General features: G+C 56.0%; 8 protein-coding genes across 8 annotated transcripts; 5 read left to right on the top strand and 3 right to left on the bottom strand.

Moving 5' to 3' along the window:
• Positions 1 to 490: 490 nt before the first annotated feature.
• On the bottom strand, positions 491 to 1780 carry IUM83_00244 (MRNA decapping enzyme; the record flags this gene model as incomplete). Its single annotated transcript, XM_067924002.1, has 1 exon — positions 491 to 1780. One exon carries the CDS (start codon positions 1778 to 1780, stop codon positions 491 to 493), a length of 1290 nt encoding a protein of 429 aa, XP_067788593.1.
• Positions 1781 to 5231: 3451 nt separating this feature from the next.
• On the top strand, positions 5232 to 7374 carry IUM83_00243 (U4/U6 small nuclear ribonucleoprotein Prp3; the record flags this gene model as incomplete). The annotated part of the gene is made up of 4 exons (XM_067924001.1): positions 5232 to 5887; positions 5980 to 6466; positions 6557 to 6867; positions 6957 to 7374. The coding sequence occupies 4 exons, from the start codon at positions 5232 to 5234 to the stop codon at positions 7372 to 7374; spliced, it is 1872 nt and encodes a 623-aa protein (XP_067788880.1).
• A 2389-nt stretch (positions 7375 to 9763) lies between these two features.
• On the top strand, positions 9764 to 10528 carry IUM83_00242 (zinc finger domain containing protein; the record flags this gene model as incomplete). Its single annotated transcript, XM_067924000.1, has 1 exon — positions 9764 to 10528. One exon carries the CDS (start codon positions 9764 to 9766, stop codon positions 10526 to 10528), a length of 765 nt encoding a protein of 254 aa, XP_067788879.1.
• Positions 10529 to 11355: 827 nt separating this feature from the next.
• On the top strand, positions 11356 to 12241 carry IUM83_00241 (uncharacterized protein; the record flags this gene model as incomplete). The annotated part of the gene is made up of 6 exons (XM_067923999.1): positions 11356 to 11370; positions 11465 to 11509; positions 11579 to 11773; positions 11851 to 11937; positions 12020 to 12076; positions 12152 to 12241. The coding sequence occupies 6 exons, from the start codon at positions 11356 to 11358 to the stop codon at positions 12239 to 12241; spliced, it is 489 nt and encodes a 162-aa protein (XP_067788878.1).
• Positions 12242 to 12494: 253 nt separating this feature from the next.
• IUM83_00240 (Mitochondria fission 1 protein) lies at positions 12495 to 13225 on the top strand (the record flags this gene model as incomplete). The annotated part of the gene is made up of 4 exons (XM_067923998.1): positions 12495 to 12599; positions 12731 to 12809; positions 12898 to 13074; positions 13146 to 13225. 4 exons carry the CDS (start codon positions 12495 to 12497, stop codon positions 13223 to 13225), a joined length of 441 nt encoding a protein of 146 aa, XP_067788877.1.
• A 389-nt stretch (positions 13226 to 13614) lies between these two features.
• Positions 13615 to 17080, bottom strand: IUM83_00239 (importin-like protein; the record flags this gene model as incomplete). Its single annotated transcript, XM_067923997.1, has 2 exons — positions 13615 to 13799; positions 13876 to 17080. 2 exons carry the CDS (start codon positions 17078 to 17080, stop codon positions 13615 to 13617), a joined length of 3390 nt encoding a protein of 1129 aa, XP_067788870.1.
• Positions 17081 to 20257: 3177 nt separating this feature from the next.
• On the top strand, positions 20258 to 21733 carry IUM83_00238 (Zinc finger protein gcs1; the record flags this gene model as incomplete). The annotated part of the gene is made up of 3 exons (XM_067923996.1): positions 20258 to 20440; positions 20519 to 21070; positions 21152 to 21733. 3 exons carry the CDS (start codon positions 20258 to 20260, stop codon positions 21731 to 21733), a joined length of 1317 nt encoding a protein of 438 aa, XP_067789435.1.
• Positions 21734 to 22398: 665 nt separating this feature from the next.
• IUM83_00237 (serine/threonine protein kinase) lies at positions 22399 to 25186 on the bottom strand (the record flags this gene model as incomplete). The annotated part of the gene is made up of 9 exons (XM_067923995.1): positions 22399 to 22427; positions 22505 to 22541; positions 22625 to 22700; positions 22765 to 23087; positions 23160 to 23579; positions 23658 to 23826; positions 23901 to 23933; positions 24002 to 24589; positions 24666 to 25186. The coding sequence occupies 9 exons, from the start codon at positions 25184 to 25186 to the stop codon at positions 22399 to 22401; spliced, it is 2196 nt and encodes a 731-aa protein (XP_067789430.1).
• Positions 25187 to 25267: the final 81 nt, after the last annotated feature.

Below are 25267 nucleotides of genomic sequence, written 5' to 3'. Positions count from 1 at the left end.
TGACGTCGGTTGCTAGCTGCTTCTCATGTGTAAGAGATTCTGATAATGACGGAAGCCGCGTTGTCGCTCGAATTGGCGCGCGGCTATCGATAAACTGCTTGTGGCTCATCCAACTCCCTCGGTTGGAGTTTCGATTGTTTCGTTCGTTCAGCACGACGTGACTTCCTCTCGAAATGGGCGGTGTTAAGAAACACCTAGCTACTAGCCTCCCGTATGCTCTTTCTTCCTCCTCCTTGAGCACTGGGGTGACTAACAACTTTACTATGGTACAAAACTAGAAAACAAAATGCAATATCAACTGACGCCCAAACGGTGAGCGGTCCCGAGTGCGATGAGGGGAGGTGAGCTTATAGGGGGACAGGACACTCGTGCTCCTGCCTTACGGGAGCACGAGGCGCGATAGTAAGCGGTCGCGCAATCCTTGTCAGTCACCTCACCCCTGCAGTGTCAAGCACACTCTTCCGATCCAAGCGTCGACGCCACTCCCCAGTTACGTCACGACGGCCATGATATCCACGGCGTCAAACTGGAACGACCCGAACGGTGACGATCCTGTTGACTGACGAGACGGACTGGGCGACGGACACGTCTCCTCTTCCACGCGCTTCAGCGGCGCTGACGAAGGCCGCGTAAGGATCTGCACCGGGGCCGGGCCCGTAGGGTTAAATAGTGGAGCTGCTGCTCGCGTAGCAGTTGGTCGTGACGTTGGCTTGCCGAAGTCGTGCGGGTTGCCATCATACTCGAACTTCTGCCCCGTGAGGCGCTCGTTCACACTGAACATCTCATCCACGCTGAAGCCCTTCTTCGCGTTGCCGAACGTCTCGCCATTGAGTCCATCGTACGACGTGGCTGTGTCAAACTCCGTGCCGAAGTGGCCGCGATTGGCTTTCTTGGATCCGTTCGAGGTTGGTCTGTCGTTGTGCGGCGTGGAGACTGACCGCTCCTCCTGCCCGGTCTTCTTCTTGCCACAGCTGGCTTCAACGTTCTGCTGTGCCGCGCCGTTCGTGATCAGCGTCAGCGGCCGATTCCGCGGGGCCGAAGCCGCGCGGCCTGTGCTGTTGGCAGCAGCGTTGCTGCTCTTCTTCTTGCTGGCCTTGTGGCCCTTGACCCAGCGTTTCAGCCTCGACATGAACGGCATGACGCTCCACGTCTTCTTGGGCAGCGCGTCGAACGTGAACCACTTGATGGTACTGATCTCCTTGCGGGTCTGCGGCGCGAAGGCGTAGTCCTCGGGCACGTCCGGGCACATGTACATGCGCATGCGTTGGTCGTTGGCCACGAACTCGAGGTACTGCTTGGGCGCGAGGTTGTCGCCCACGTCGTAGCCGCACTCCTCGAACACCTCTCGCCGCGCGCAGTCCATGTCCGACTCGCCCTCGTTCACCTTGCCGCGCGGGAAGGTCCAGCTCGTGCCCTTCCAGTTGCGCACCAGCACCAGCTTGGTGCGCGCTGCGTTGAGCAGGATGCAGCCCACCACGGGCACCTGGCGCTGGTACGTCTTGAAGTCCTGGAACAGCTCGTCGCAGCGGTGCGCGAGCGGCCGCAGCAGCGGGCAGTGCGCGAACATCTGCCGCGCGAAGTCGTTGAGCTTGACGTGCTGCAGGTGCGCGTACTGGTCGGCGTAGAAGTCCTCGTAGAACCAGAAGCACTGCTCGATCTGGAAGAAGAGGCGCTCGCTCGAGGCCAGCTCCGACTCGGGCAGGTTCACCAGGAAGCGGCTCTGCAGCTCGTCCATCACCTCGGCCAGGCTCGGCTTCTTCTTGGACGTCTTGGACGTCATGGGGCTGCGCTGCTGCTTCGAGTCGCTCGTGGCGCGCGCTGACGGATCCGGCTGCGTATTGGGGCGTGCCGTGTGCGGTTTCTTTTCTCTTGTGTGGCTTTATTTGGCGGCGGTCTCGCGCCTCGGCTTCAATATGCGGTTGCGAGAATACATGGAGCATCCAGAAACGATATGCACTGTTGATCGGATTAGAAAGGTTAACGGTGCGAATACTGTTCGGAACAAGACTTTCGGAAACGCATGTATCGCCGAAATAGATTGACAGTTTCGAGCGCACAGCAGGGGGGGGTATCAACTGTTTTCTGCTATGACGTTGGAGAGTGCGCGGTAGTGATCAGGGTTCGGTAGTAGTGGGAAAATCGGGTAGTAGTCATACTACTACTACTATCCAAATTCAGGCAATAGTAGAATGTTATATCTATTTGGTCGTGATGCATCGATGGTACTAATATGACTACTAATATGACTAATAATATCACTGAGTTCAAGCTACCATATCTGGCGCTTACTGGCCTCCATACACCATATCTCCTGCCGGTTGTGGTGAAGTATGAGCTGCCGCTGCTCACGCTCGTTGTCGATTCTCGTCGTTAGAGGAGTCATCACGAAAAATCGGTTGAGAAAACGCGTCCACGGGGCGTGATTCCTATTTCCTCTATGTGCTAACTGGAATGGCAAACACGGCTGCTGCGATCCGCTATCCGCAGACCAACACTCTATGATAAAGTAGAAGCGCGAATATTATTACATACTCAGAGTACTCATAGTATCGTCGATTATTGGCCTACGGCAACGTTCTGGACGATACCCTAGGTCTCGCTGACTTGGAAACGCTACTGGTCTAGTTGCTATCGTTGTGCGCCATGTATTATGTGATGGTTGGTCGTTTTCATCCTCATCTCTTGGTGTGTTTGTGTGTTTATCATCTTAGGTAAACTTACTGTCTTATGCGTGAGTAAAGCGAACTCGGTGAGCTACATCTAGCAGACCTACAATGGGCCTGCAACATATCTAATAGCCACATCTTCACACGTTAGCTAAAGTTGCTTGGTCGTACGAGACTTGTTTTTACTAGAGCCTCGTGGCTTGGTAATTGCTGCAATAACCATTTCCGTTACCTTGTGGGAAACTTACTTATTGAGCGTGGTAGTAATAAAATCATGCCAACATGCTCAACGCCTTCAGAACGCGGGTTACTTCGCAGCCCACTAACGTGTCCTCGGTTTTGCACCTCTATTTCTTTTAGACATAGCATAACAACTTCAGGCTGAGCTGTGTAACTCAACTACTCACGACCTAATCTCTATTACTTCCTCCACCTCTCCTCCCCCTTGCCGTCCTCCTCCACCTCCTACGACTTATCGTCCTTCCATACCTCCTGCCTTTAAAATGCAACGACTACGGCGGTGTTGTATGGTACGACTGAGTACTGGTCGTGCCAAGCACGAAGCTGCAGACGACGTGACGACTAATCGTATGACAGCATCTGTTTGTTGACTATAATCGTCCTACCATCGTGGCACGAAGCGACTGTGGTGAAGCCAGCTTCTAAAAACACCGTATGACGGTCTTCTCAGCTCGCACTTCGACTCACAAACGCGACGTCACTGTTATCGGAAGTAGACGCCACGTAATTCCCAGAACTTGGCTAACGTAATTCCAGGGGACGGTGGTAGCAGTTGTTATCGCAGGTGACAGTCGCGTCACTCAAAAGTCTTATTGTAATTGTTAGCAGGTGCGGGAATGAGCGTCTCACACCGCCTAATTGACTTCTTTTGTCCTTCTTCTCTTCCGTAAGGCCCTATCTTTTGCCTCTACGGTTCGTCCTTTCGATTTTATCCGGTCCGTTCTTCAGGAGAGTTCCGGTCCGTCTTTCAGTGGCCACGGTCCGTTCTCCGCCGGACTTGTACGCGCTCGAGCCCTATCGCTTGCTGCTGCGCGTTGCTGGCTGGTCCGCTCCGGTGACCCGTCTTACGTTCCGTCCTTCGCCGCTCGTCCGGCCCTATCGTTTGCCGTCGTGCGCCTCCTCTCCTTCTCTTCCGTCGGTAGCTCGGCCCTTTCGCTTGCTCCGCCCCTCCGTGACTTATTTAAAGTCCCTTCCTTTCAGACACTGGTTGGTAAGTTGACTATGCGCAGCCGACACGATATAGCGCCCTGCGCACGTTTTAGGCCGAGGTCGATTCTTCTACACTCGAGGGCGTTGACTTCGTAAACAGGCAGACGTAGCAGGAAGCGTGTATTACTCTTAGGCTGTGTTTGCGTACTTGAGTGTAAATTGCGGACTGAGCTATCCTATCTACCACGAACTCTCTCGTTGGGCCTCCACGTGTCTTGTCGAGGCGTCATAGCTGACCGAATTGACGATGCCCATCCGGAGATAGCCCCGTCTTGGTTTCAGTATACCCGATGCGACCCCAGCTTCGGAGTCTGTATTCGCACTTTAGCCGGCGAGACGGTTTGAGATAACCGGTTCTACGGACCGGGATCCGGTTACACCGGTGAATGTTACCAATGGTCGGTATCTATCGGTATCCCCACTGGAATCGGCGGGATGTATCGGCTCCAGGAATAAGATGGGATCTGTGGGAGGTCATAGACCCTTTGGAGCCGCCACTTCGAAACTTTAAGACTCCATCACACGACTGTGAACATTAGTGTTGTTTGACTTTGGTACACTGTTCACGGCTGCCTAATGGTAGCGCAGAATAAGTAGAGGTCTCCGACATGGCACCCTGGTGACGAAATCGAGGGATGAGGGGTCCTAACAGCAGCGGAGGTCACGATCATACATATGGGTACATTAGTAGTGACATTATTATCACTACTATCCACGCTTGTATGGACTACTATTCAATTAGTACTACTAATGGCTCCAACCCCAGTACTATAGTAGTAGTAGTAGTAGTAGTAGTAGTAGTGATACTATCTCTACTAATACTACTATTCTGGAGACTACTACCGAATCCTGGTAGTGATACTTGGCGGGCTTCGGCACCTCGTTCAGACTGTCGTTTAGACTGTCTGAATGACAGTGTCTAGATCTAGAACGCATGCATCGCCGAAATAGATTGACAGTTTCGAGCGAGGGGGGTATGAGCCTCGCGAACTGCATTTACCTACCCATCGAAATAACGTGGCGCACACCAAGCAGAACGTTCTGGTCGGATCCCCCATAGTGAGCGCAAGTCAATTTGTTGGGTTCGCGGAACGTTCGTTTAGACTGTCGAGATCTAGACAGTCTGAGCGTTCCGCGATCGTTTCGGTGGGTAGGGTATTCTGTTGGATAGGTGTTACGCTCTGGCTTTTTTTCGCTGTCTACCTGTGAGATGTGATGCGCTGCGTATCCTTAATACACCCACCATATATTATACCAACCACCTCGACCAAGTGTACCCAAAATTTGAGTCCACCCAATCGACCCAAAAAGCACGTCGCCCGAACCAAGGAGGCAATGGAGCGCCACGCCGAGGCGCCGCGCCGCAAGCGCAGCAGGTTCAGCGATGCCCCAGCGGCCGCCGCCGCCCCCGCCGCCAAGCACGCAGCCGTGGGGTCCGGGTCATCGCCCGCGCTGGACCCTGCGGCCCTTGCGCGCGCTGCAGCGGCCAAGATATCGCGCGCCATCCCCGGTTCCGCCGCGGCTGCCGCTTTCTCCGCTCCGGTGGCCGCTTCGAGCGCTGTAGTGGCGCATCTGGACCCGGAGGAGCTTCGCCGCATCGAGCAGGAAAAGAAGCGCCGCACAGATCAGATCTACAAGTCGGTGCAGAGCCAAATGAGCCACATCAAGGCGCTGCTGCGGAAGCCTAGCGCTGCTACTGGCGCCGCTGCTGCGGCTGCGACTGCTGCAGTGCAGGCCGCGGGCAATGGCACATTCATGCCGGCACCACTGCTGCTGGACGAGCAGGGACGGGAGGTAGACGCCGCGGGAAATGTGGTCGCCGAGAGGCCTACGGTGGCGCCTGTGGCGACGCTCAAGGCCAACCAAGCGGGGGCGAGAGGCGGCGATGCTGCCAAGAAGAACCAAAACCCGTACCTGTCGCATCGGACAGTGGACGAGGACGACAAGCTGGACACGGTGGACCCGAGGCTCAAGGTCACCAAGAGAGAGACGTACGTGACGAGTTGAAGTGCAGAGGCAAAAAGTACCTTCATGGAGGTGGGGGTTGCTGACATGTGCTTTGTATTGTCTTGGTTTATTGCAGGCGAGCGCGTAAGACCTTTAACTTTGTCGCTCAAGGCACGTACGTGAAGCAGGCGGAGCAGGTACGCGCTCGCGATGCCAAGAAAATGATGGCTGGGTTCACGTCGGGACGCAACCCGAGAGGGTACCAAAAGGAGTCGATCGTGGCTATCGATGAATCGGCTGAGCCGATGCCCGAGGACGACGAGAAGGCAAACAAAATGGAGATCGACAGCGTCGAGGTTCCACCTAAGCCGGAGGTGTCTACACCTGACGTAGAGTGGTGGGATGTCGAGTATCTTCCGAAGGACAAGCGAGCTATTGTGGACAAATTCGGATTTATCAAAGCGAAGGTTCGCAAGGAGAACCCGGAAGCGACTGTAGCTTACTCTGACATGAAGCTCAAGTACTGCGGTACTGCTCACGTTATCGAGCATCCGGCTCGGCTCAACCTGATTGTTAAACAAGACGACAAGCCCGTGGCTGTGCCCCTGATGCTCACTGCTGTAGTACGTTATCGCATATTATCCTCGTGTGCCGGTTGCGTGGTAAGTTCAACAGCTAATGCTGATCTACTATTTATCTCGTGAACGATATAGGAGCGCAAGAAGATCCGCCGGCAGAACCGTGCCGATCGCGAAAAGGAGAAACAGGACAAGATCGCGCTAGGTTTGCTGCCGCCTCCAGAGCCCAAGGTGAAGCTGTCAAACATGATGCGCGTGCTGTCGGAGCAGGCTGTGGCGGACCCATCGGCTATTGAGCGCAAGGTTCGAGAGCAGATTGCACAGCGCGAGAAGAACCACGAAATGCGAAACCTTGCGCGCAAGCTCACGCCCGAGGAGCGCCGCGAGAAGAAACTGCGCAAGATCAAGGAGGACGCCGCTGGGGACATTCATGTGGCGCTTTTCAAGTACGTGCTCTGTGCTATCGTTACATTCCTCTGCTGTGACGTATCGTGTCATGTCCGACTGACTCGGTTCAATTTCTACTACTGAAAAGGGTGCCGGATTTCTCGAACCCGCAACATCGTTTCAAGGTGGATGTCAACGCGCAGCAGTACCATCTCACTGGTGGCGTGCTGATCTGCAAGGACAGCAACATCAACATGGTGGTGGTGGAAGGTGGTAGGAAGGCCATCAAGCAGTACACGAAGCTTATGATGCGGCGCATCGACTGGCAGGGGGCTCGCGAGGCTGAGCAGGAGTCAGACAGCGAGGACGAGGACGCTGCCAAGCGCGGCAACGGGTGTCTGCTCGTGTGGCAGGGCGTGGTGGCCCGCAAGGCGTTCAACAACTTTCGTTTCCAAGAGTGCCGGACGACTGTGACGGCTCGGAAGGTCATGGAGGCCAAGAACGTCGTGCACTACTGGGACCTCGTCGAGAAGTCTGCTGAGACCGCGGCGGCGGCGGCCTCGTGATCGGCGCGCTGTAGAGAGCCGTAGCCGACTACATGTAGTCGATATCAGATGCAACGAGCCGGCAGAAATCTACAGACGAACGAGTGTACCGTGCAAACGCGCTTGTACATTTTCCAGTCATTCTTCTCTTACGATTGCATGCGCGGCCCCGGCCGAGCGAGGCAGAAACACGTCGTTCGCCAGTGCTCGGTCGTCCTGGTTCTGCCTGTGTGACGCTTAACCCTTTAAGATGGACGCTTGTCATGTCGTGGCGGCGGTGTCGTCCCTTTGTTTTGCTGCTGTCGCGTTGATTTGTGCGGCACGAAGGTTGCGATCATCGAGGCGAAAGATACCGAACGAGTCGTACGGTACTGTAGCGAGTTGATCCCTTGTGGCATTGCTGCGGCCGTTGAAGATGCAGGCAGGCAGGCTATCCTGCCATGCGGTGCGGTGCGGCCCGGCAGCTGGAGCTAATCCCCTGTCCGCTCATGCCGAGGATCCGGCGCGGAGCTGGCGTACACGCCACCTATAGTAGCGATCGGCGGATGTTCCTAGCGCTAGAGGGAATGCGCTCTTTTACGGCGTAGCGTGGCGGATTTTGCGCGTGTGTGCCGTTGCGATGCCTGCTGAGCTACATGTACGGAGCGCTCTTGACCAGCGCCGCCGGTCGCGATCGTTGCGCTGGTCCTGCTACGCCCGCGTTGCCTCGTCACGCCTATCACGAGCGTGGCGCCTCCGGGATGCAAACGACGGCGAGAGCGAGCGTCTGGCGGCGTGGCCAGCGCGACTAAGACAGCGTTGGTTGAAGCCGGCGGTCAGAGACCGAGGAGCGAGTGTCAACTCAGCGACAGCCGCCGCCAGCGATAGCCAGCTCGACGCAAAAATTCCTCGTCATCCGCTCGTCGCGGTCGCGCTTTCGGTGCAGACAAGTCTCCGCGTGTAGCGGAAAAATACAGCGGCGGCGGCCTCAACGAGCTGGGCGAGAAGCTGTCGGCACCGACGGCTCTTGCGTTCCAGCCGCGGACGTCGGAAAGCAACGGCCAAGTAAGCCTCGCGCCAGCTGTTCGGAGGACGCACGTGCCGCGCTGGCAATCGACACTCCACCCGGCCCCGACAGGCCCCACCCAGCCTGTTCAGCTCCGTCCTCTCTCTCGGGGATCGCGGCGGCGAGCCCGTCGATCGGATCTTGGTGCACGGATGGTGCTTGACATCTTCTGACTGCAGCCGGCTCGGCTCGGCCTGGCTCGGCCCGTCCTCGCTCAACGCGACAGGCGTCAAACTCCTTGCCCTTCTCCTTCTTCCGCTGCTGCTGGCAGCGCCGCAACAGCGACAGCAGCAGGTACAGTATGCTACATACTTTGCATTAGCGGCGGCGCGTTCGTTCACGACGCGGAGAGCTCCGCCGTGTCGATCGGTCGAACTGCAACCAGCAAGAAACGGGCCCAGCCGGCAGCAGAGCGCGAGCTCGGGTGCGCCAGATGGAGGATGGCGCTGGGGCGCCGATCATGGCCGCGGCAGCGTTTGTGCGCCGCTGAGCCCCATCCCTGGCGCCGCGCACCAAGCGCGCCGCGCCGGCGCAACGCGGGGCGAGGCTGTCGCCCGCGTGTGCCTATCCCGGGCGCACACTCGCTGCAGTGGCTAGCTAGAACACTGTAGCTGCATGCACCCGCGCTCTATGTCCTCGACGCCGACAGTACTCGCGCGCGGGCCCCGGGCCTGAGGAAGCTTCGGGTCTCGCCGCGTCCTCACCGCGAACAGCAGCGGAAGAGGGCATACAACCGGAATAAGGTCTCCGCTGCGGCCTGACTCGCTGTTTGTATGCGGGCCACTAATTCGAGTGGGCCGATAAGGCAGAAGGGCCAGGGTTGTGTTGCGCACTTACGCCGTGTAGTCCGTCGTCGATCCTGATACATTGCCGAGCGGATGGCGCCGGCCGCTTCTACCCGAGGTTCAGCGCCGGTGAGAAATTCTATCACTGTCGCTCGCCGGCCGGCCGGCGAGCAGCGAGCAGAGCGCAGCGCCGCACAGCACGGCACGGCACAGGCAGGGCAGCGCCAGCACAACGAGCGCCCGGCACGTCACAACGCAATTCGCTCGTATCGGGGACCGACAGCTCCGCCTCCCCGTCCTCCGCCCCGCCGCTCGCTCGCCCCGCTCCGCCCCGCTCCGCCCGGCAGTGACTGTCGCCTTTGATACGTGCAGTGCGTCGCTCGCTCGTCGTCTTCCCCCCTCTGCGTCTCCCTCTGGACTCCTCTCGCCTCCGCGGACGCGTGCACCGAGTTACTTACTGTTCAACCCAGCCGGCCCCGCTCTACCTTCGGACGCCAGCTCGCCTCGCTCACACCGGCAGGCATAATTTAATAGACTCCTCCACTCACACACACACAAGCCCGACACGCCCCCAGCCACGATGCGGATGACCGACATGGGCCCCATCGAGACCCCGAGCTACGGCAGCCCCAACCGCATGCACGTGCTGGCCAACGGCGACATCGTCGACTGCGGACGCCTGCCGCAGACCGCGCGCAACAACCTCTACAAGACCGAGCTGTGCAAGCACTACACGGAGAACGGCAGCTGCCGCTACGGCTCCAAGTGCCAGTTTGCGCACGGCGAGGAGGAGCTGCGCGGCGTGCTGCGCCACCCCAAGTACAAGACCACTCGCTGCAAGGCCTTTATGTCAACTGGCAAGTGCATGTACGGCTCGCGCTGCCGTTTCATCCACACCCGGCACCCCGGCGATGAGGACCAGCGGTTCGTGGACTACGGCAGCAGCGACCTCCGCGACAATCTGTCGAGCACCGCGAGCGAATCGGACGACCAGGACGCACAATCCAAGGATCTCCTGGTGAACCCTTACGGTAACGTGCTCGAGCCCATCGACCTGTCGGTGCCGTTCGGCGGCTTCAACCAGCAAATGTCACTGGCGCCGCTTGCTGGCTTGTCGCCGCCCAAGCCCGAGTTCGACAGCTACCTCAGCCGCGACCCGTTCATGGACTATTCGTTCCAGAGCAGCGACCTGGGCAGCTTTGGCCTGCGCAGCAGCATCACAAGCAGTTGCAGCGCCGAGGCCCTGAACGCTGTGTCGCCGCGCTCGGCTAGCAGCACCGAATCGGCGACGTCCAAGTTTTCGCGCCTGACGATTTTCCAGCGCATCTGCCGCGAGGACGAGTAAGATGGGCGACGGGAGTGACCACGTCACCAGCCAGCTCCTTTCTCGTCCCGCATCATCATAATTTATCAGACGACCACCTAGTGCACAAAAATGAGAGTGACGTGAAGCGACACAAGCAAGAAGGTCAGGCTTCGACGCCTACGCTGGCTGGCGACGAGAGCCCCAAGTCCCCCCCCAACTGGATGTGAAGAGAGAGGAAATGTGTGTATAACTGCGTCGGTGGATTGACGGCAGCCTCGTTTTCATTTCCCCGCCTCCAGCCTGTAGCATTTTTTACAAAGAAAAACGTTTTTATTGCCCCCATAAACAACTGAGAGTAGAGTGTAGTCTACAGCCATCTTGTGTTGCCTCGGGTTTCGATCGAAGAAGCTCAAATGTGCCGTAGCGCGTGAACCGGATGGTGCGGATGAGCAGAGCGTAGAGTTATCGTCAATAGATTGGATCCTTATCCGGTCCCCGTTGCTGTTCGTTGTGCTTCCTGCCATGTAATGTCGGGCTCAAGTCCGGCATGGCGTTGCAAACTCGAACTGCATTTCGCCAGTACAGTCGACTCAATTGTCGAGAGCGTCGTGTCAAGTCGCTGGTGACGTAGGCGCTTCAATGGTCACCTCGTAACAGCGCCGCGATTGGCGGGAATGGCATTTCCGGCGTTATGATTGGTGGCGGCTGACCGGTGTTGATAGGCGGGCGCCATGTCGGAACGCCGAAGAACCCAACGCCATGGGAAGGAGCGCGCCAGTCTCGCTTTTCGCCGCTGAATTCACCGCACTGCAGGAAGTGTGCTTGCCATTATGCTGACCGAAGCGCTTGTAGTCACGTGGACCAGCATGTGTGCGGCCATGGTGCGTGCGACCTGTGGCACAATAGGCGGCTCTGTCTTGGTCTTTTTGGTGCTGACGAACTCGACCGTTTTGCGCTGGTGGCTGGGGTTAATAGCTGTACACAGATCCGCGGCTGTGGGTCGTCGCGGCCTCCTCGTTGGTACGGCAATTTAATCATTGCTGTGGTTGGTGTTGGTGTTAAAGTTGATGTTGTGCTATCTTTTGCTAGGCTTTCGCGATGGTTCGAGTGGTAATTGTGCCGCTGCTGGCGGCGAGGGTGAAGGTGTTTCCGGCGTTGTCGCCGTTCAGTCAATTGCTATTTTGCAACACAGCAGTGTCGATGCTGCACTCGGTGCTGTCGTCGCTGCTAGCAATCTCGGCGCTGCTCACGGCTCACTCACTGAATGATGACTTTGTAAACACGGTGACGAAAGGCTGATGACGATGAGCAACTACTCGGTGCTGCAGTCTGCGCTTCTGCGGTGGATTTGGCGTGCGCAGTGGGGTTCGTTCGTCGTGGCACACATTGCACCGCATTTGACCGTCGCCGTGCTGACGTATCAAGCCAAAGATTTCTTAGCGCAACAGGTATGCAGCAGTTGTGTGGACTGCAAGTTGTTGTCGCAAGTGAGGTTCTAACAGTACATTGTGTTATCATGGCGCTTTACAGCTGCACTTCGCCTTGGCGTTCGGCGGGATCATCTTCATCAACCTGCTCAACACCCATGTACGACAACATTCCCCAACCAAACAGCACTCAGTTTAACTAACCACGCCGTCGTGCTCGTTTATCCGCCTGTAGCTCCTTTTCGACGTGCGGAAGGCGTATCGGAAGGACTGCGCGCTTCCCAAGGCGCCACCGTCGCCCGCTCCAGCGACTAAAGCCTTCTGACCGTGCAGTCGATCGCGAGTACACATCCACCCAGCAGTAAGCACTTTATGAGGCATTCTCCGCCGCTGCAGCTCGCTAATCAATGCCACTTCAACTTCGATCTGTGACTTGCGACGAGCAATAACGGTCCACCTTTCCGTCGTGTGTGCCACACCACTTTCATCAGCATTGAAGAAACGGGCACAAAGAGAAGCACTTTAGACCCGCCAGGGCGCCAAGCGGAGGGAGGCGCAGGCGGGCGGGCGCCATGACCATGAAGGGCGCCAAGACGGACGCGGAGTGGTTTTCCCCAGAGGAGCTGGCGGCCGCACGCGAGGACTATCTGCAGGAGCAGGAGAAGGAGCAGCCGTCGCCCCAGGTATCAGGCCGGCGGATTCCGATGATCTGAGTCGGATGCCTCAATTGTATTGAGTACCCCTCGGCATTCTGCTCGATTACGTTAACATTTTTTTTATTTTTTGTGTTTCTTTTGTTGCGGGAGGAGTGCAGGTCAAGCTACGATATGCCATTGCGCTGGCGAAAAGCAGGAAACGCGACGACAAGTACCGTGCGATCGGGCTACTCGAAGGTGACAGCAGTACAGTACACGCCTTGAAAAGCAAAACAGTCAAGTTGAAGTGCTAACTACTGTACGATCTGCTTTAACGCACGAGCAGATCTGCTGGAGCAGAGCTACGCCCCCAAGGAAAGCTTGTACTGGATCGCGCTGACGCTGTGCGGGCTGGGCGACTACCGCTCCAGCCGCAGTTACTGCGAGCGCTTGCTCCGGATGGACCCGTCACACATGAAGGCGCAGCTGCTGCACAAGAGGATCAAGGAGGTCGTGGCAAAAGGTCTGTGGGGTGCTGCTGCTTTTGTATTGCTAGTGGGGCAGGCTTATCGAGGCTGTTGCTTGGTGTACCAGAGGACGGCGTGGTGGGAGTGGGCATTGTCGGGGCGGTGGTGGTGGCTGGACTAGCACTTAAGTTTTTGCTCAAGAGATAAGCCGTGGATGTGAGTAGGCAAGTCCAGTAAAGTGATGTAGTCGCCGTTCTCTCCAGCTTCCGACTGAGCAACACGTTAGACGCTGAGAGCTGCACAAATGTTCTGATACACAACCTCTTATACTACTACACTACGCGACCGACAAGGCTGAGGACGGAGGTGCAGGCAAGTAAGTCAACTTCAACTTTGAAAACAGAAAAGGCTATCGTGTTGAAGATACACAAATTGAGAATATCATCTCCGAATTATCTTTCTATTCATTAGCAGGCCACAATACCACCAGCGCAGCAGCCGCAGCCTGCGAACGCGACAAAACTACTTACTACCTATCGTTTCTCGTATCTCTATATGCATGCCCTATGTCGTCAATCAATAACCAAGTTCGTCCCTTACAGCTGAGAGAGCGCCTGCTGCTCGTCGCCGCTGAGCTTGGACCAGGCACCCTGCACCACCGGGCCGGGCAGCTGCGACTGCAGCTTCGCTAGCAGCTCGCGAAGCTGCGGCTTGGTCTCCTCCGAAATGGTCGACATGTCCTCGTCGTCCGCGGCATCCTCCGCGGCCGCCAAGTCGAACACTGCATATTAAGTACACAGAAAACGGAGCATTAGATACTAGTTCACACGGCATCCACAGACAGGGTATGAACTTACGAAGAGCAGACGCGAACACCTTCAGGATCTGGGGGAGGTTGGCGTAGTCAGCGCCGATCACGTTGGCGTTGCCGCTGTTCACCAGCGAAATCAGGCGAGCGTGCACGTCGCGGGCCTCAAGCACGTCCGTGCGGAGCGGCAGCCAGCTGAGCCACATCGGCCACATCTTGGCGGCGTCCACAGCACCCTCGCGAGCCAGGCAGATCTTCGCCACGGCGCTGATAGCGTTGTCGCGCGCGGCACCAACCTCATCATCATCCACGTTGGCCGACACGTTGATCAGGTGCACCATCTTCTCCAGCGCGTTCTGGCAGAACGGGTCGAACGCAGCACCGCACTTCTCAGCGCTGACACCGATGCCGTAGGCGGACGCCTGGATCACGGACGGGCTCTGATCCTCCAGACCCTGCACCAGGTGGTTCAGGAACAGCGGCACCAGCTCCTGAGCGGCAGCACCGCAGTGCTCAATGATGTCGTCGATCATGCAGATAGCCTGGCCGCGCAGCATGGGCACCGTCTTCTGCTCGAGCAGCGGGGTCACGAACGCCAGCAGGTGCGACTGGAACACAGGGAAGAAGGCCTCCTTCTGAATCTTCACGATCCAGCCGATAGAGTCGACCATCGAGCGGAAAACACCCTCCTCGAGCTCGTCGTTCTCCGTCTGCTGCAGAGCAGCCTCGGCGTCGTAGTCCTCGTCCTGCTGGTTCTCGTGGTGCTGCGTCATGAGGCGCTGAGCGCTGTTGGACGCCACCGTCTTGAAAATCTCAACCACACGCGGGACGTGCTCAACAGGAATGCCAACCTGGAAGCCCTTCTCCTGGCTCTCCTTGCACACCTCAAGGACGGCAGACATGGCCTCGGCAAAAGCACCAAGGCACTCCAGGTCCTCCTCCTCCTGCAGGCCCTTCAGCATCGGCTCGAAGAACTTCTCAAACAACTGCTGGGGGAACTGTGGCGCGGTCGCACCGTGGCCGTGGTTGAGCGTGCCGTCCACCGCGCAGTTCAGCAGCTTGGCCATGGTCAGGCTGCTCACAATGCGGATGTCCTCCACGTACTCAAAGTCAATCAGCGGGATCATCACCTGCGCCACCTCAGCGACGTAGGGATAGAACCAGCCCTCCAGGTCCAGGGCCGACTGGTACAGCATGTTGCACGCGTTGGTCTTGTCCTCGAGCGCGCTGGTGTTGATCTCCAGGCGCTTCTTGCCCACACCACGGATCTCGAGTGTCATAGTGTCCTTGCCATCCGCCGTCTGGCCATCCTCCTCGACGTCGTCGTCGGCGACATCGGACAGCTGAATGTCCGGCTGAATCTGCGCCTGCTTGATCAGAGCCGGGATCACGTGAGGCAGGTATGGCACGAAGTCCTCCTTCAGGATGCTGCCAATGCGCACGCACGACTGCGCAACGTACTGCACCTCAGGACCCTCCAGCTCCTCGCTGGACTGCACGCGCACCAGGATCTCCATGATCTCCTTGGCGTCGTTCACGAAGCGCTCCTTGCCGACAGCCTGGCCGATCAGGGCGATCGACTCCATGGACTTGCCACGCAGCAGCGAGTACTCCTTACCGTGAGCGTTCGTCAGAACCTCCTTGGCAAGCGGGATGAAAATGTCGTAGAAGCGCAGGAACTCGTCGCCAATGACCTTCGCGACGCTAGCCACAGCCGTGATGGCCTGCTCCTGGACCTGACGCGGGCAGGAGCGCATCGCGTTGAAAAGAGCCTCGAGCAGAGCCTGGCTGTACGGGGCCACGTACTTGGCCTTGCACACGTTCGTGTTGCAGAAGTTGATGACCACACTGGCGGCCAGAGCACGGGTGCGCAGCACGCCCTGCTCGTTCTGGATTAGCGCCGTAAGGGCCGGCACAACCACGGCGTGGAACTTAGCCTGGAAGTTCTTGCCCTTCTCCACTTCGCCAAAGTCCTCAGCGATCTGGCCGATGCTGTGCAGAGCAGCGTACTGCACGCGCGGGTGCTGGTCGTTCAGGAAGGGCAGCACCATGCCCACCACGTTGTCGAGCTCGCGCGTCATGAGCGACTTGGCGCCCTCGCCCAGCAGGCAGGTAGCGCACAGGCCAGCGCGGCGCTTACGCCAGTCAGCGTCGCCCAGGGAGCCCTTGATGACCGGGATGGCCACCGGCAGCACGGCGTTGCCGCCCAGCGACGAGCTGAGGCGGTCGATTGCAGCGGCACCCGCGTCGCTGATCGAGTTGTCGGCGTCGTTGGCCTCCGTGAAGGTCTCGGGGTCGTCGAACTTCTGCACCCACGTCTCGTCCTCCTCCACCTCGCACATGAGCTGGATGACCAGGGGCACGACGTTGGAGACGATGAACTGCGACTTGCGCACCATGCCGCCGGCGTTCTCGCAGATCGAGATGAGGAACTCGAGCGCGAGCTCGCGGGTCTCCGAGTCCAGCTCCTGGTTCGAGCACACGAAGATCATGGCGCGGGCCACGTCGTCCAGCGAGTTGCGGAAGAACTTGGGGTGCACCTCGGCGGTCTGCACGAGGGCGGACAGCACCTCGCGGAAGGCGACCTCGTCGCCCGAGCTGACCAGCGCCTGGATGATGCGCAGCATGGGGGCGGTGATGATGGCGAAGGCGGACAGCTCCTGCTTGTCCTCGAGCGTGAGCAGGAAGGCCGACGCGGCCTTGAGCGCGGCGATCTGCACCTCGCCGCTGGCGTCGTTGAGCGCGTTGGTGAAGAGCGTGAGGAAGCTCTCCTTGTGCGGGGCCAGCAGCTCACCCACATACTCGGCCAGCTTGGCCAGCAGGTCGAAGGCCGTGACGCGCAGCAGCGCGTCCGCGTGTGTCGTGAGCGCCGAGACGGCGTTCAGCAGCTCGGGCCAGGCCTGCTCGTACTTCTGCGAGATGGCGGCCAGCTCGGCGATCAGGTGGCCGAGCTTGCGGCGGATGTGCGCCACGGGCTCGCTGGCCACGGCCTCCAGCAGCTGCGCCTTGAGCGTGGCCTGCGCGGCCACGTCCAGCTGCGTGTACACGCCGGCCTTGACCTCCAGCAGCGGGCGCAGCAGCACGGGCGCGAAGGCGCGCGCCTCGGGCTCGGGGGCGGCGCGCAGCAGCTGCACCAGGTTGGCCACGAGCGTCTGCGGCTGCTCGGCCTTGAAGGCCTCGTACGAGGCCTCGGCCTGCTTGCGCGTGGCGTTGTCGTTGCTCATGAGAGCGGCCACCAGCGCCGGGAAGTCCATGGTGGGCGGGGCGGGCGGGGGCAGGAGAGGACGAGACCGGGGAGTGCGAACCTGCTGCTCGGCCGGCGACTTTGGGAATGACTCGGGAGCAGCGCAGCCAGCCAGCTCAGCCACTCGATCAGCTGTTTCCTGAAATGGCTACCAAAATGCGCGGGAAGCCGTGCGGCGTATGATAGTACTGTATGAAATTTTCTCGATAGTATTTATCACAATAGTACTTACGGATGATACTGCTATTTGTATTATATAACATTAATAATTCTATCGACTTTTTTAAAAAAGTGACTCACCGACAGGTGTTATTGTAGCACGCGGTGCCCCCCAGCATGTACAGCTGTGGTTGCCAAGTAATGACCTCGACAAGAAGGGTATTTTTCTGTTGCTGACCGAAATATACCTATAGTACTGTATACAGCTTGCTGAAAGTTATTTATGGTCGGACCAATTCCAGCTCTACCACTATACATCAGCAGCTGAGTTCACTGCCAGCGCCCTCGTGAGGCCAATAGCATTCTATTCAAACCAGATTTGAGCTCAGAAGTAGCTGTTTAAATCCGTGGAAATGTGCGGGTTTATTAGGTTCCTGCAGGGAGGTGACGCTCTTCAACTCAGGTCTACCGTTAAGCGTAGGAAACCGTTTGCTGTTGAATGTGTCCGTTCAGATAAACGCTGGCGTGTTGTTTCTGTGTGTTTCAGATAAGAAAGTCCCGCTCTGACTTTGTTGAGAACAGGGCTAAGAACATTCCAATAATACACTGGGCCCCCGTCCTCAATTTGATGCAATAAAATTAAAGCCTACCGCCGAACGTGTGGTTGATTTGAACATTTCAATACATCAATTTGGGCCTTGTTAGAGATAATGTGCAGGCAGCAGGAAATATGTATTACAGACGTACCACACGGAAAGTAGATTATCTCTGTTGCGCAGGCCTTCACTTCAGCAGTTTTATCTCGCCAACACGATGGATACATAGTGGAAAAAAATAAGAAACATTAGTTATTGGCGAAGACTGGAGCACCCAACCATTATCATATTGTATTTTGCGGAGCAATGGCTTAGAAATTCCAGACGCGTATTGTGAGGCTTAGTTCTAACTGCGTGCCATGGTGTCACGCCATGCCGTGGCGCTATCCACCGAGGTTACATGTTCTCCCGCTTCTGAATGAATTGGATGGTAAGATGATATGCGTACATTTTAGCACCACCTCGATGCAAAAAACAACCGGCACAGATTCAGAGCTGGTAATTGTGAGCAGAACGAAGTTTTGCTGTACGGGGCAATTTCGTCACTACTAAGTACTGTGTACTGTGTGCACTTCCATGGCGCCAATAAAAATTGGCATGGCATGGCACGCGGTGAGAACTAGACCTGAAATGAGTGCTGGTCCAATGAATACAGTCAAACCTGTTTATATGATCCTCCCTATTTGAGCCTTGCCATTTATTTGATGCAAGCTTTGTTGCTACCAAATATTTTACTTAGTTTTTGTATAACCGCTGTTTATATGTACAAGGTATATGAGTCACATTTTGGAGGACCAAATTAGGTCTAACCTGTTTATTTGATTCACACTGTTCACGACCACACACTCTTCAAAGTCAACGCCCAACGCCCAACGCAAGCCCCCTTCCCTCGCAATGTCTCCTCGCACCTGTCTGACGCTAGAACAAAAGCTCCAAGTGCACCTAAAGCTCAAGCAGAATCCTGGCATGAACAACCCCATGCTCGCTGAGTGGATTTGACAGCGATTTTATCGAAGTGGGAGGGCGCTGTGAGCGCTAGTGAGTATCTAGCAGTGGACGAGGACGTGCCTGCGCACGAGCCAGATGTGATAGTGGACGAAGCAGCAGGAAGTGATGCAGTTTCGCAGGAGGAGGAGGAGGAGGACCAGGAACCCACAATTCAACCTGCCATCGCTCTGAGACACTGCATGGAGCTGTCTGCATTTCTGCTTCAATGCGGAGAGCAGACTGATAGAGAACGAAGAGCTTTACCGACCGTGACCGCTTTGTTTCGGTGAACAGCGAATTATGCGCGATTTCTTTACGTGCACCACATATTTTTTTTTAACTGAGTCCATTTTATATGAGTCATTGTTGTAGATGGCCACCAACGGGGCCTCATATAGACAGGTTTGACTGTACCTTTTCGATAGTCGTGCTCTGCTCAAGAGCCTCGTGTGGTGCACTTACCGCTGTCTTTCAAGTTTCAAATCAGTGATAAGGCTTGGCGAATTGACAAAAGAAATATAGTATGAAAATCCCGCTCCATGTGCGTTGACAGTGGATGTGTAGCACGGAAGCTCATTTGATAAGATTGTCAGTTGTCTTTCAACGTAAACTTGCGTAGGGATTCGCTGAGCGCCGGAGAGTCTTGGGTCTTTGGCCTGCGGCCGCATTCGTATTGACTGCTGCTATTATTGCCTTTTGGCGGATCAGATTTGAAAAACTACCTTTTACAGCAACGGGGTAGGTATTAACTGATACCGATTTAGAAGCGCATGCTGGTGGTAACCAGCGAAGGTGAGAAAACCTGATTGCGGAGAAAATCGCCGCCAATCGAGCCCTTTCTCCTTCGTAGGACTTTTGTAGGTAGTGCGAAGGATTCAGTTTACGCTGCTTTAGCAAGGACAAAACCACGCATCGCTGTCCGCATTCATATATGCATCAACTCTCAGAAGAAGAGCAACCTCGCCGAACTCTCATGTCATCGGTAGGCATTATGCCTTTCCGACATCCTTTAGCTGGCCATTGCAATTGCTGGTGCTCCAGTGTAGGCACCTAGCCTCTGTCCTGACATGTTATGCGTTATATAATACAAACCCTAAGATTAAAAGTCCGGCGATTTTTAAAAGGTATAGATCAAAGTCCGCTGAAGCTCCGGCAAAACGACAGAAAAGCATACGTAGCATCTACGTTTGCACACAAGTTATTTTAATAAAATAGGGTTGGGCACACAATTAATTCGTGGTTTGATCCGTAAAGAGTGGTGCATAGTGACCGTTACACACTAGCGAATTCGCTTCAAGTCCGTATGGCGAGTATCCAGTGTGTATCCATGTCGCAGTTATTCCGGACCAGAGCTCCATAGCGTTCTGAGTTCTGCTGCGTCCAATCGCGGACAGCGAACAGACGGCCCGCAGAATAGAATCGCCGTCGTAACGGGCTCCGATCTCATGACGCTGCTCAAGGACGCGTCGCCGGCGTCTTCAGACTGCAGCTCCGCCACTTCGTCCTCGGACAGCAACTCGATGGTCGTGGCGGCGGGCTGCAAGCGCGGCGTGATGCCCGAGCCCGCTGCGATGGCGCGCCTCTCGCCCGCGACAGAAGTGGCGATCCGCCTGCTGCCTGGCAACGACGTACGTTTCCCTCGGGGGCCCAATTGACTCTGCATACTTGGTCTAATAGCGTTGGGTGAATTGACGTTGTGTTGACAGCGCTGCGTGGACTGCAAGGCGGTCTGTCCGCAGTGGGCGGGCGTCTCGTTCGGCGTGCTGCTGTGTCTGACGTGCGCCGGGAAGCACCGCTCGCTGGGCGTACAGACTAGCTTCGTCAAGTCGCTGGCCATGGATGCGTGGTCCGCAAGCGAGGTCCGCGCGCTGGAGCTGGGCGGCAACGCTAAGTGGGTCGCGGTGTGCGCTGGAACGGGGATATCCGATCTTCTCCTGGTGGAAAAGTACGCGACCGGCGTGGCCAAAGCGTACAAGAGCCGAGTGCAGCTGGCTGCCGCGAAGGACCCGTCGGTAGAGTGTGCGTTTAGTGCGACGTCGTTTCTGTCGATGCTGGCTGGCATTGCATCCCCGACAGTTGAAGAGTACCCGGCTCAAAGTGTCAAGGAGGACCCTGCTTCGTCCCCGATCGTGGTAGCGAAGTCACCGAGTCGCGATGAAGCTGCGTACGGAACAACCGTCAAGTGCACGACGTGCTGCTCGAGTGTGCCGCTGGATCAGTTGAATTCGCATTCGAAGGCTTGTACCGTCACGGTTTCGGTACGTCCTGATTGTGTTTGCGCTACACGGGGGATTGCTAGGGTAGAAACTAATGCTGTTGTACATGTCTTGTGGTAACAGCAATGCGCTGTGGAATGGAGGAAATACGAGCGCAAGATTGGAACTCCTGGTGAACCGTTAGGCTTCACTTTGGCGAAGGCGAAGAGCGGATATGCGGAGGTGTCGCGGGTTCTTCCGGGTGGTGCCGCTGAACGAGCCAACGTGATCGTTGGCAGCTTACTTATCGGCCTGGACAACGTGAAGAACCTGAAATTCGACGAAATCGTGGATATGCTTCGAACACAGCCGCGGCCGGTGTTGTTTCATTTCGTCTTTCGCTCTCAGATGGCGCCAGAGGGTCCAAAGACGGTCATCGCGTCGGTCCCCGAGCCTCGGACCGTCGAGATAAACGTGACGCTACACGATAAGGAGGAACTCGGTTGTTCATTGTCCGCAAACGAATTCTATTGTGTCGTGCGGAGCGTTGACCAATACTGCATCGCAAGGAGACACGGCATTTTGGTTGGCTCGCGAGTTGTGGCCGTCAATGGACGCAAGTACTTGAAGCCGAAGGAGTTAATCCGAGAAATCTGTACAGCCCAGCGTCCGATCAAGATAACAGTGCATCGTGTGGAGGGGCTAATGAGAGGTTGGAGTAGCTAAGAAGAGCTTATCGAGTCTGGCTGGTCTTGATGGGGCAGGTGCGCGAAACTGGTAACAGCCATATACAGTACCATATTGGTAGAGCACAAAGCGTAGCTGCTATCTGAGGCAGAGCGTTCAGATTCCTCACATCTTCGAAAGTGTTTCGAAGTGACTCAGGAATCTCCTGTTAGATAATCTAGAGCATGTAAATGAGAGAGAAGTTGATTCACAGTATTTACGTTGGCGTGAAGTCACAACCAGTTCGCTGTACGATCTACACATCCGGCACCAGTCGAGCATCCTGGTGCCTGTTCTTATAGTGGGTAACCACATAGTCCGCTGGTGCTTCCTTCTCCCTTGCGGTCGAACGGAGACCAGCAAGCATCGGGTGATACATCACTTGCTTGAGTGTGGGGCGTCTTAACGGATCAAAGTCTACTAGCTTCATCAGCAGGTCCATCGCGCCCGGGATTCTGTTTAATCCTTCACGGCATCGACGAATATTGGCATTGGACCCGCTTGCCAGTGAGAACAACGACTTGTCACTTGCGTATTGATCCGTCGTCGTTTTGGCGTGCTGTTGGGTCCTACTTGTCCCTGCTGTTCGTCTGGACCGTCGCTGGGGGTGGTTAAGGGCCGGGTCTTCTGGTCGTAAATGCTTTAGCAGGACTTGCCACACCCTGTCAATCCCTTTGCTTTCGCTTGGGTTTTGCTGTGGTAGGCCAAAGAGTACAATAAACCTGTACAGTGTATGGCATAGCGTGTTTTCATCGTCGCCGCGCGCCACACTTTTGATCACAGAAAATTCCGAATTCTTGCGCGGACTCTAGCGTCGTGCCGAAAAAAATATAGGCAAAGTTGTTAGAAAGCGCATACATCTACGAGTGAATCATTTGTGAACACACTAACCATCCAGATGAACTTCAGGTCCTTCAGGAGTTCAGCAGGGCATTGGACATCTTCCAAAATCTCTTCATATGGAGCACTATTCGCAACAGTGGCAAGTCAGTAAACGCACAACACATCCAGTGCTAAACGAGTTGGCCTACCTTCCAGTAAACAAATGCAATAGGCAGAGTCCTAATGAAAATGTGTCGGCCGCGTAAGATTGCTCAGCGGCATCTCCTTCCAACAGGAACTCGATAGGCGAGTTTTCCAGAGTAGCGAACTGGTCAATCGTGACGGGCTTCCCCAAATTCTCCGGGTTTGAGTCAGCCGCGCCGTAGTCTGCCAATTTGACCCAATACGAAAAGGACGCGGGCATCTTTAGAACGAAACAGGAGTCTTCCAGCAGATAATGCAAAACAACATCAGCCCCAGGCCCCTTGCTGAGATTGGCACGACCAATGTCCCTCAAAAAGAAATTGAGAAGCTGCACGAACAGGAGAGAGCAGAAGTACACATTAACAGTCAATCCAAAAGCAGTATCTTGCTTGTAACATACCTTGACATCACCATGCCGAAGTTTAAATCTTTCTCGAGCACAAAACAAGCCGAAAACCATTTGGAAGAAAAATGGCACAGCAACTGATTCCAGAGGAAGAATCTTGCCCTTCTGAAGACCAATAAAATCTTCGAGATCGCCACCATCACAAAATTCCATCCGGATGTACTGGAATAAACTATCACTTCTCATGCTTGGAGACGGTGACGAGTTGTCCTGGTTATTCGAGGTTGCTGAATAGGAACTTGCATCCGCCAACAACTCGACCGGCTTGCGATGCGTTTGACTACCCCAACGCTCTTGTCGGGGTTGCTCCTTTGCGAGAAAAACGTCGTAAATTCTGAGGAAGTTCGGGCAAATACCATGCGCTGTTGCGTCCGACAGCAACACCGAGTGTGCAACTTCTTGCCGAATAACACCCTACAGTGACAAAACTCCAAAAAGTGAGATCGGATGGTCTACTCCTTCACCTTCTGAATAGAGAACTTGCGCGGATACCTGATTGCCAGTGTTTTCGATTGCACTGATATTCATTACACTAACGGCCTCCAAACGCTTTTTTTCGGATGAAAATACTTTAAACACCTCCTTGTAGGCACCATTCGCGAGATAATGACCACGCGGGTGCCGATTGTAAACCTGATGCATGGAATAGAAATTGGCTTTCCTGTACGTAAAAAGAGTCAAGTGTCCCCTTAGGTCTTCCATAGTCGACAGGCAATATCGCAGCTCGGAACGTACTTTGAATAGTCCGCGATCGCCCATGCGTATGACCTGTTCGCACCAACAAGCGCCACTCGAATTAGATATCAATTGCGGCAACAAGCAGCAGAAAAACTTACATGATAGCTATCTTCTCCCACACGGTTGAGACCTTACGGAGCACTTCCTTCATGGTCGTCACATCTATCAGCCCTGAATGCAGAACAAGGTACAGCACATTTTCTTCCAGCATAATTGTCTTCTTTGGAGAACTGCTGTCGCCAAGCGAGATATGCCGCTTGACCGGAGTTAGCGACATCTTGCTCATCTCGCGATCCCACTTCCAGTCGTCTTCCACAGGAGGGAGGAAAGAAGACGACGACGGGGCCATAGCGATAGAAGAAAGTCGTCGCCCCGATATCCTCCCTAGTTTCGACAGCCGTCTTGCCAAACGACGATCCCTTCGAACTGAGGGCTGAGCGAGAACGTCTTCCATCGCATCAGCGATCGCCATGTGCTGCGTTGACGACAGCAGTCGGTGATTCTCCGAGTACGACACGACCTCCAACGTCTGCGACTCCAACTTCTGAAAGTATTTTTTCAACCGGATCATGGCAGGATCCGTCGAATAGTCTCCAGCCTGCTCTTTCTCATCCTCATCATCTCCACTTGCCGCCTCACCACCATCTTCACCCTCCACCCCTATTTCTTTCTCGTTCTCACCTCCTCTTCAAACACAATACCACACATATACACGCATTAGCGTGCATACACCCTCGCAGCTCTGCCCTTCCATCCACGTACTCTGCAATCGATGGCACTCGTTGCTTCAGTTCACTCAGAATCACATCCGCCTTCAGACTAGCAACTCGCAGGGCGCTCCGACCCAACGACGCGCCAGACGAGAAACCCAGTGCTTGGATCCACAGCTGCAGTTCGTCCCGCTTCCGCTTCGTCTTCCAGCTGGCCGCCGGTAGCTTCACGATGTATCCCTGGCCCCCGCCGAACTCCGCCTCGAACTTGGCCTGCTGCACTGCGCTCAGCTGCTCCGCCAGGTACTCGATGAACTCCTGTGGCGCGTCGTGTACCAGCTCCTTGGTACTCTTCCGCTCCACCGCAGCGCTGGGCTTGGGCTTCTTGGTGGGCGGGAGCAGCGCCTTCTTGGCCCTACTGGCCTTCCTCTTGGACCCCGCCGCCCGGGACTTCGCGGGCTTCGACGCAGGAGGGGACTGAGACATCTCCGGGAAGGTGGAGGCCGCACCAGCGTCTTCCTCGGTCTCGTCCGCCGACGACAGCGGCGAGCTGCAGATACCGCGCCGCGCCATGATAGACAGATTCAAACTGGAGCCCGCGAAATGCGCACAAGCGTCAGAGTGATGGTCGCCCAAGGCAACTGTTTTTTCGGC

The sequence above is a fragment of the Phytophthora cinnamomi genome (genome assembly GCF_018691715.1).
Source record: "Phytophthora cinnamomi strain GKB4 chromosome Unknown Contig53, whole genome shotgun sequence".
Classification (NCBI taxonomy): domain Eukaryota; phylum Oomycota; class Peronosporomycetes; order Peronosporales; family Peronosporaceae; genus Phytophthora; species Phytophthora cinnamomi.
The sequence above is the reverse complement of the archived record's forward strand: the minus strand, read 5'-3'. Positions and strand labels throughout refer to the sequence as shown.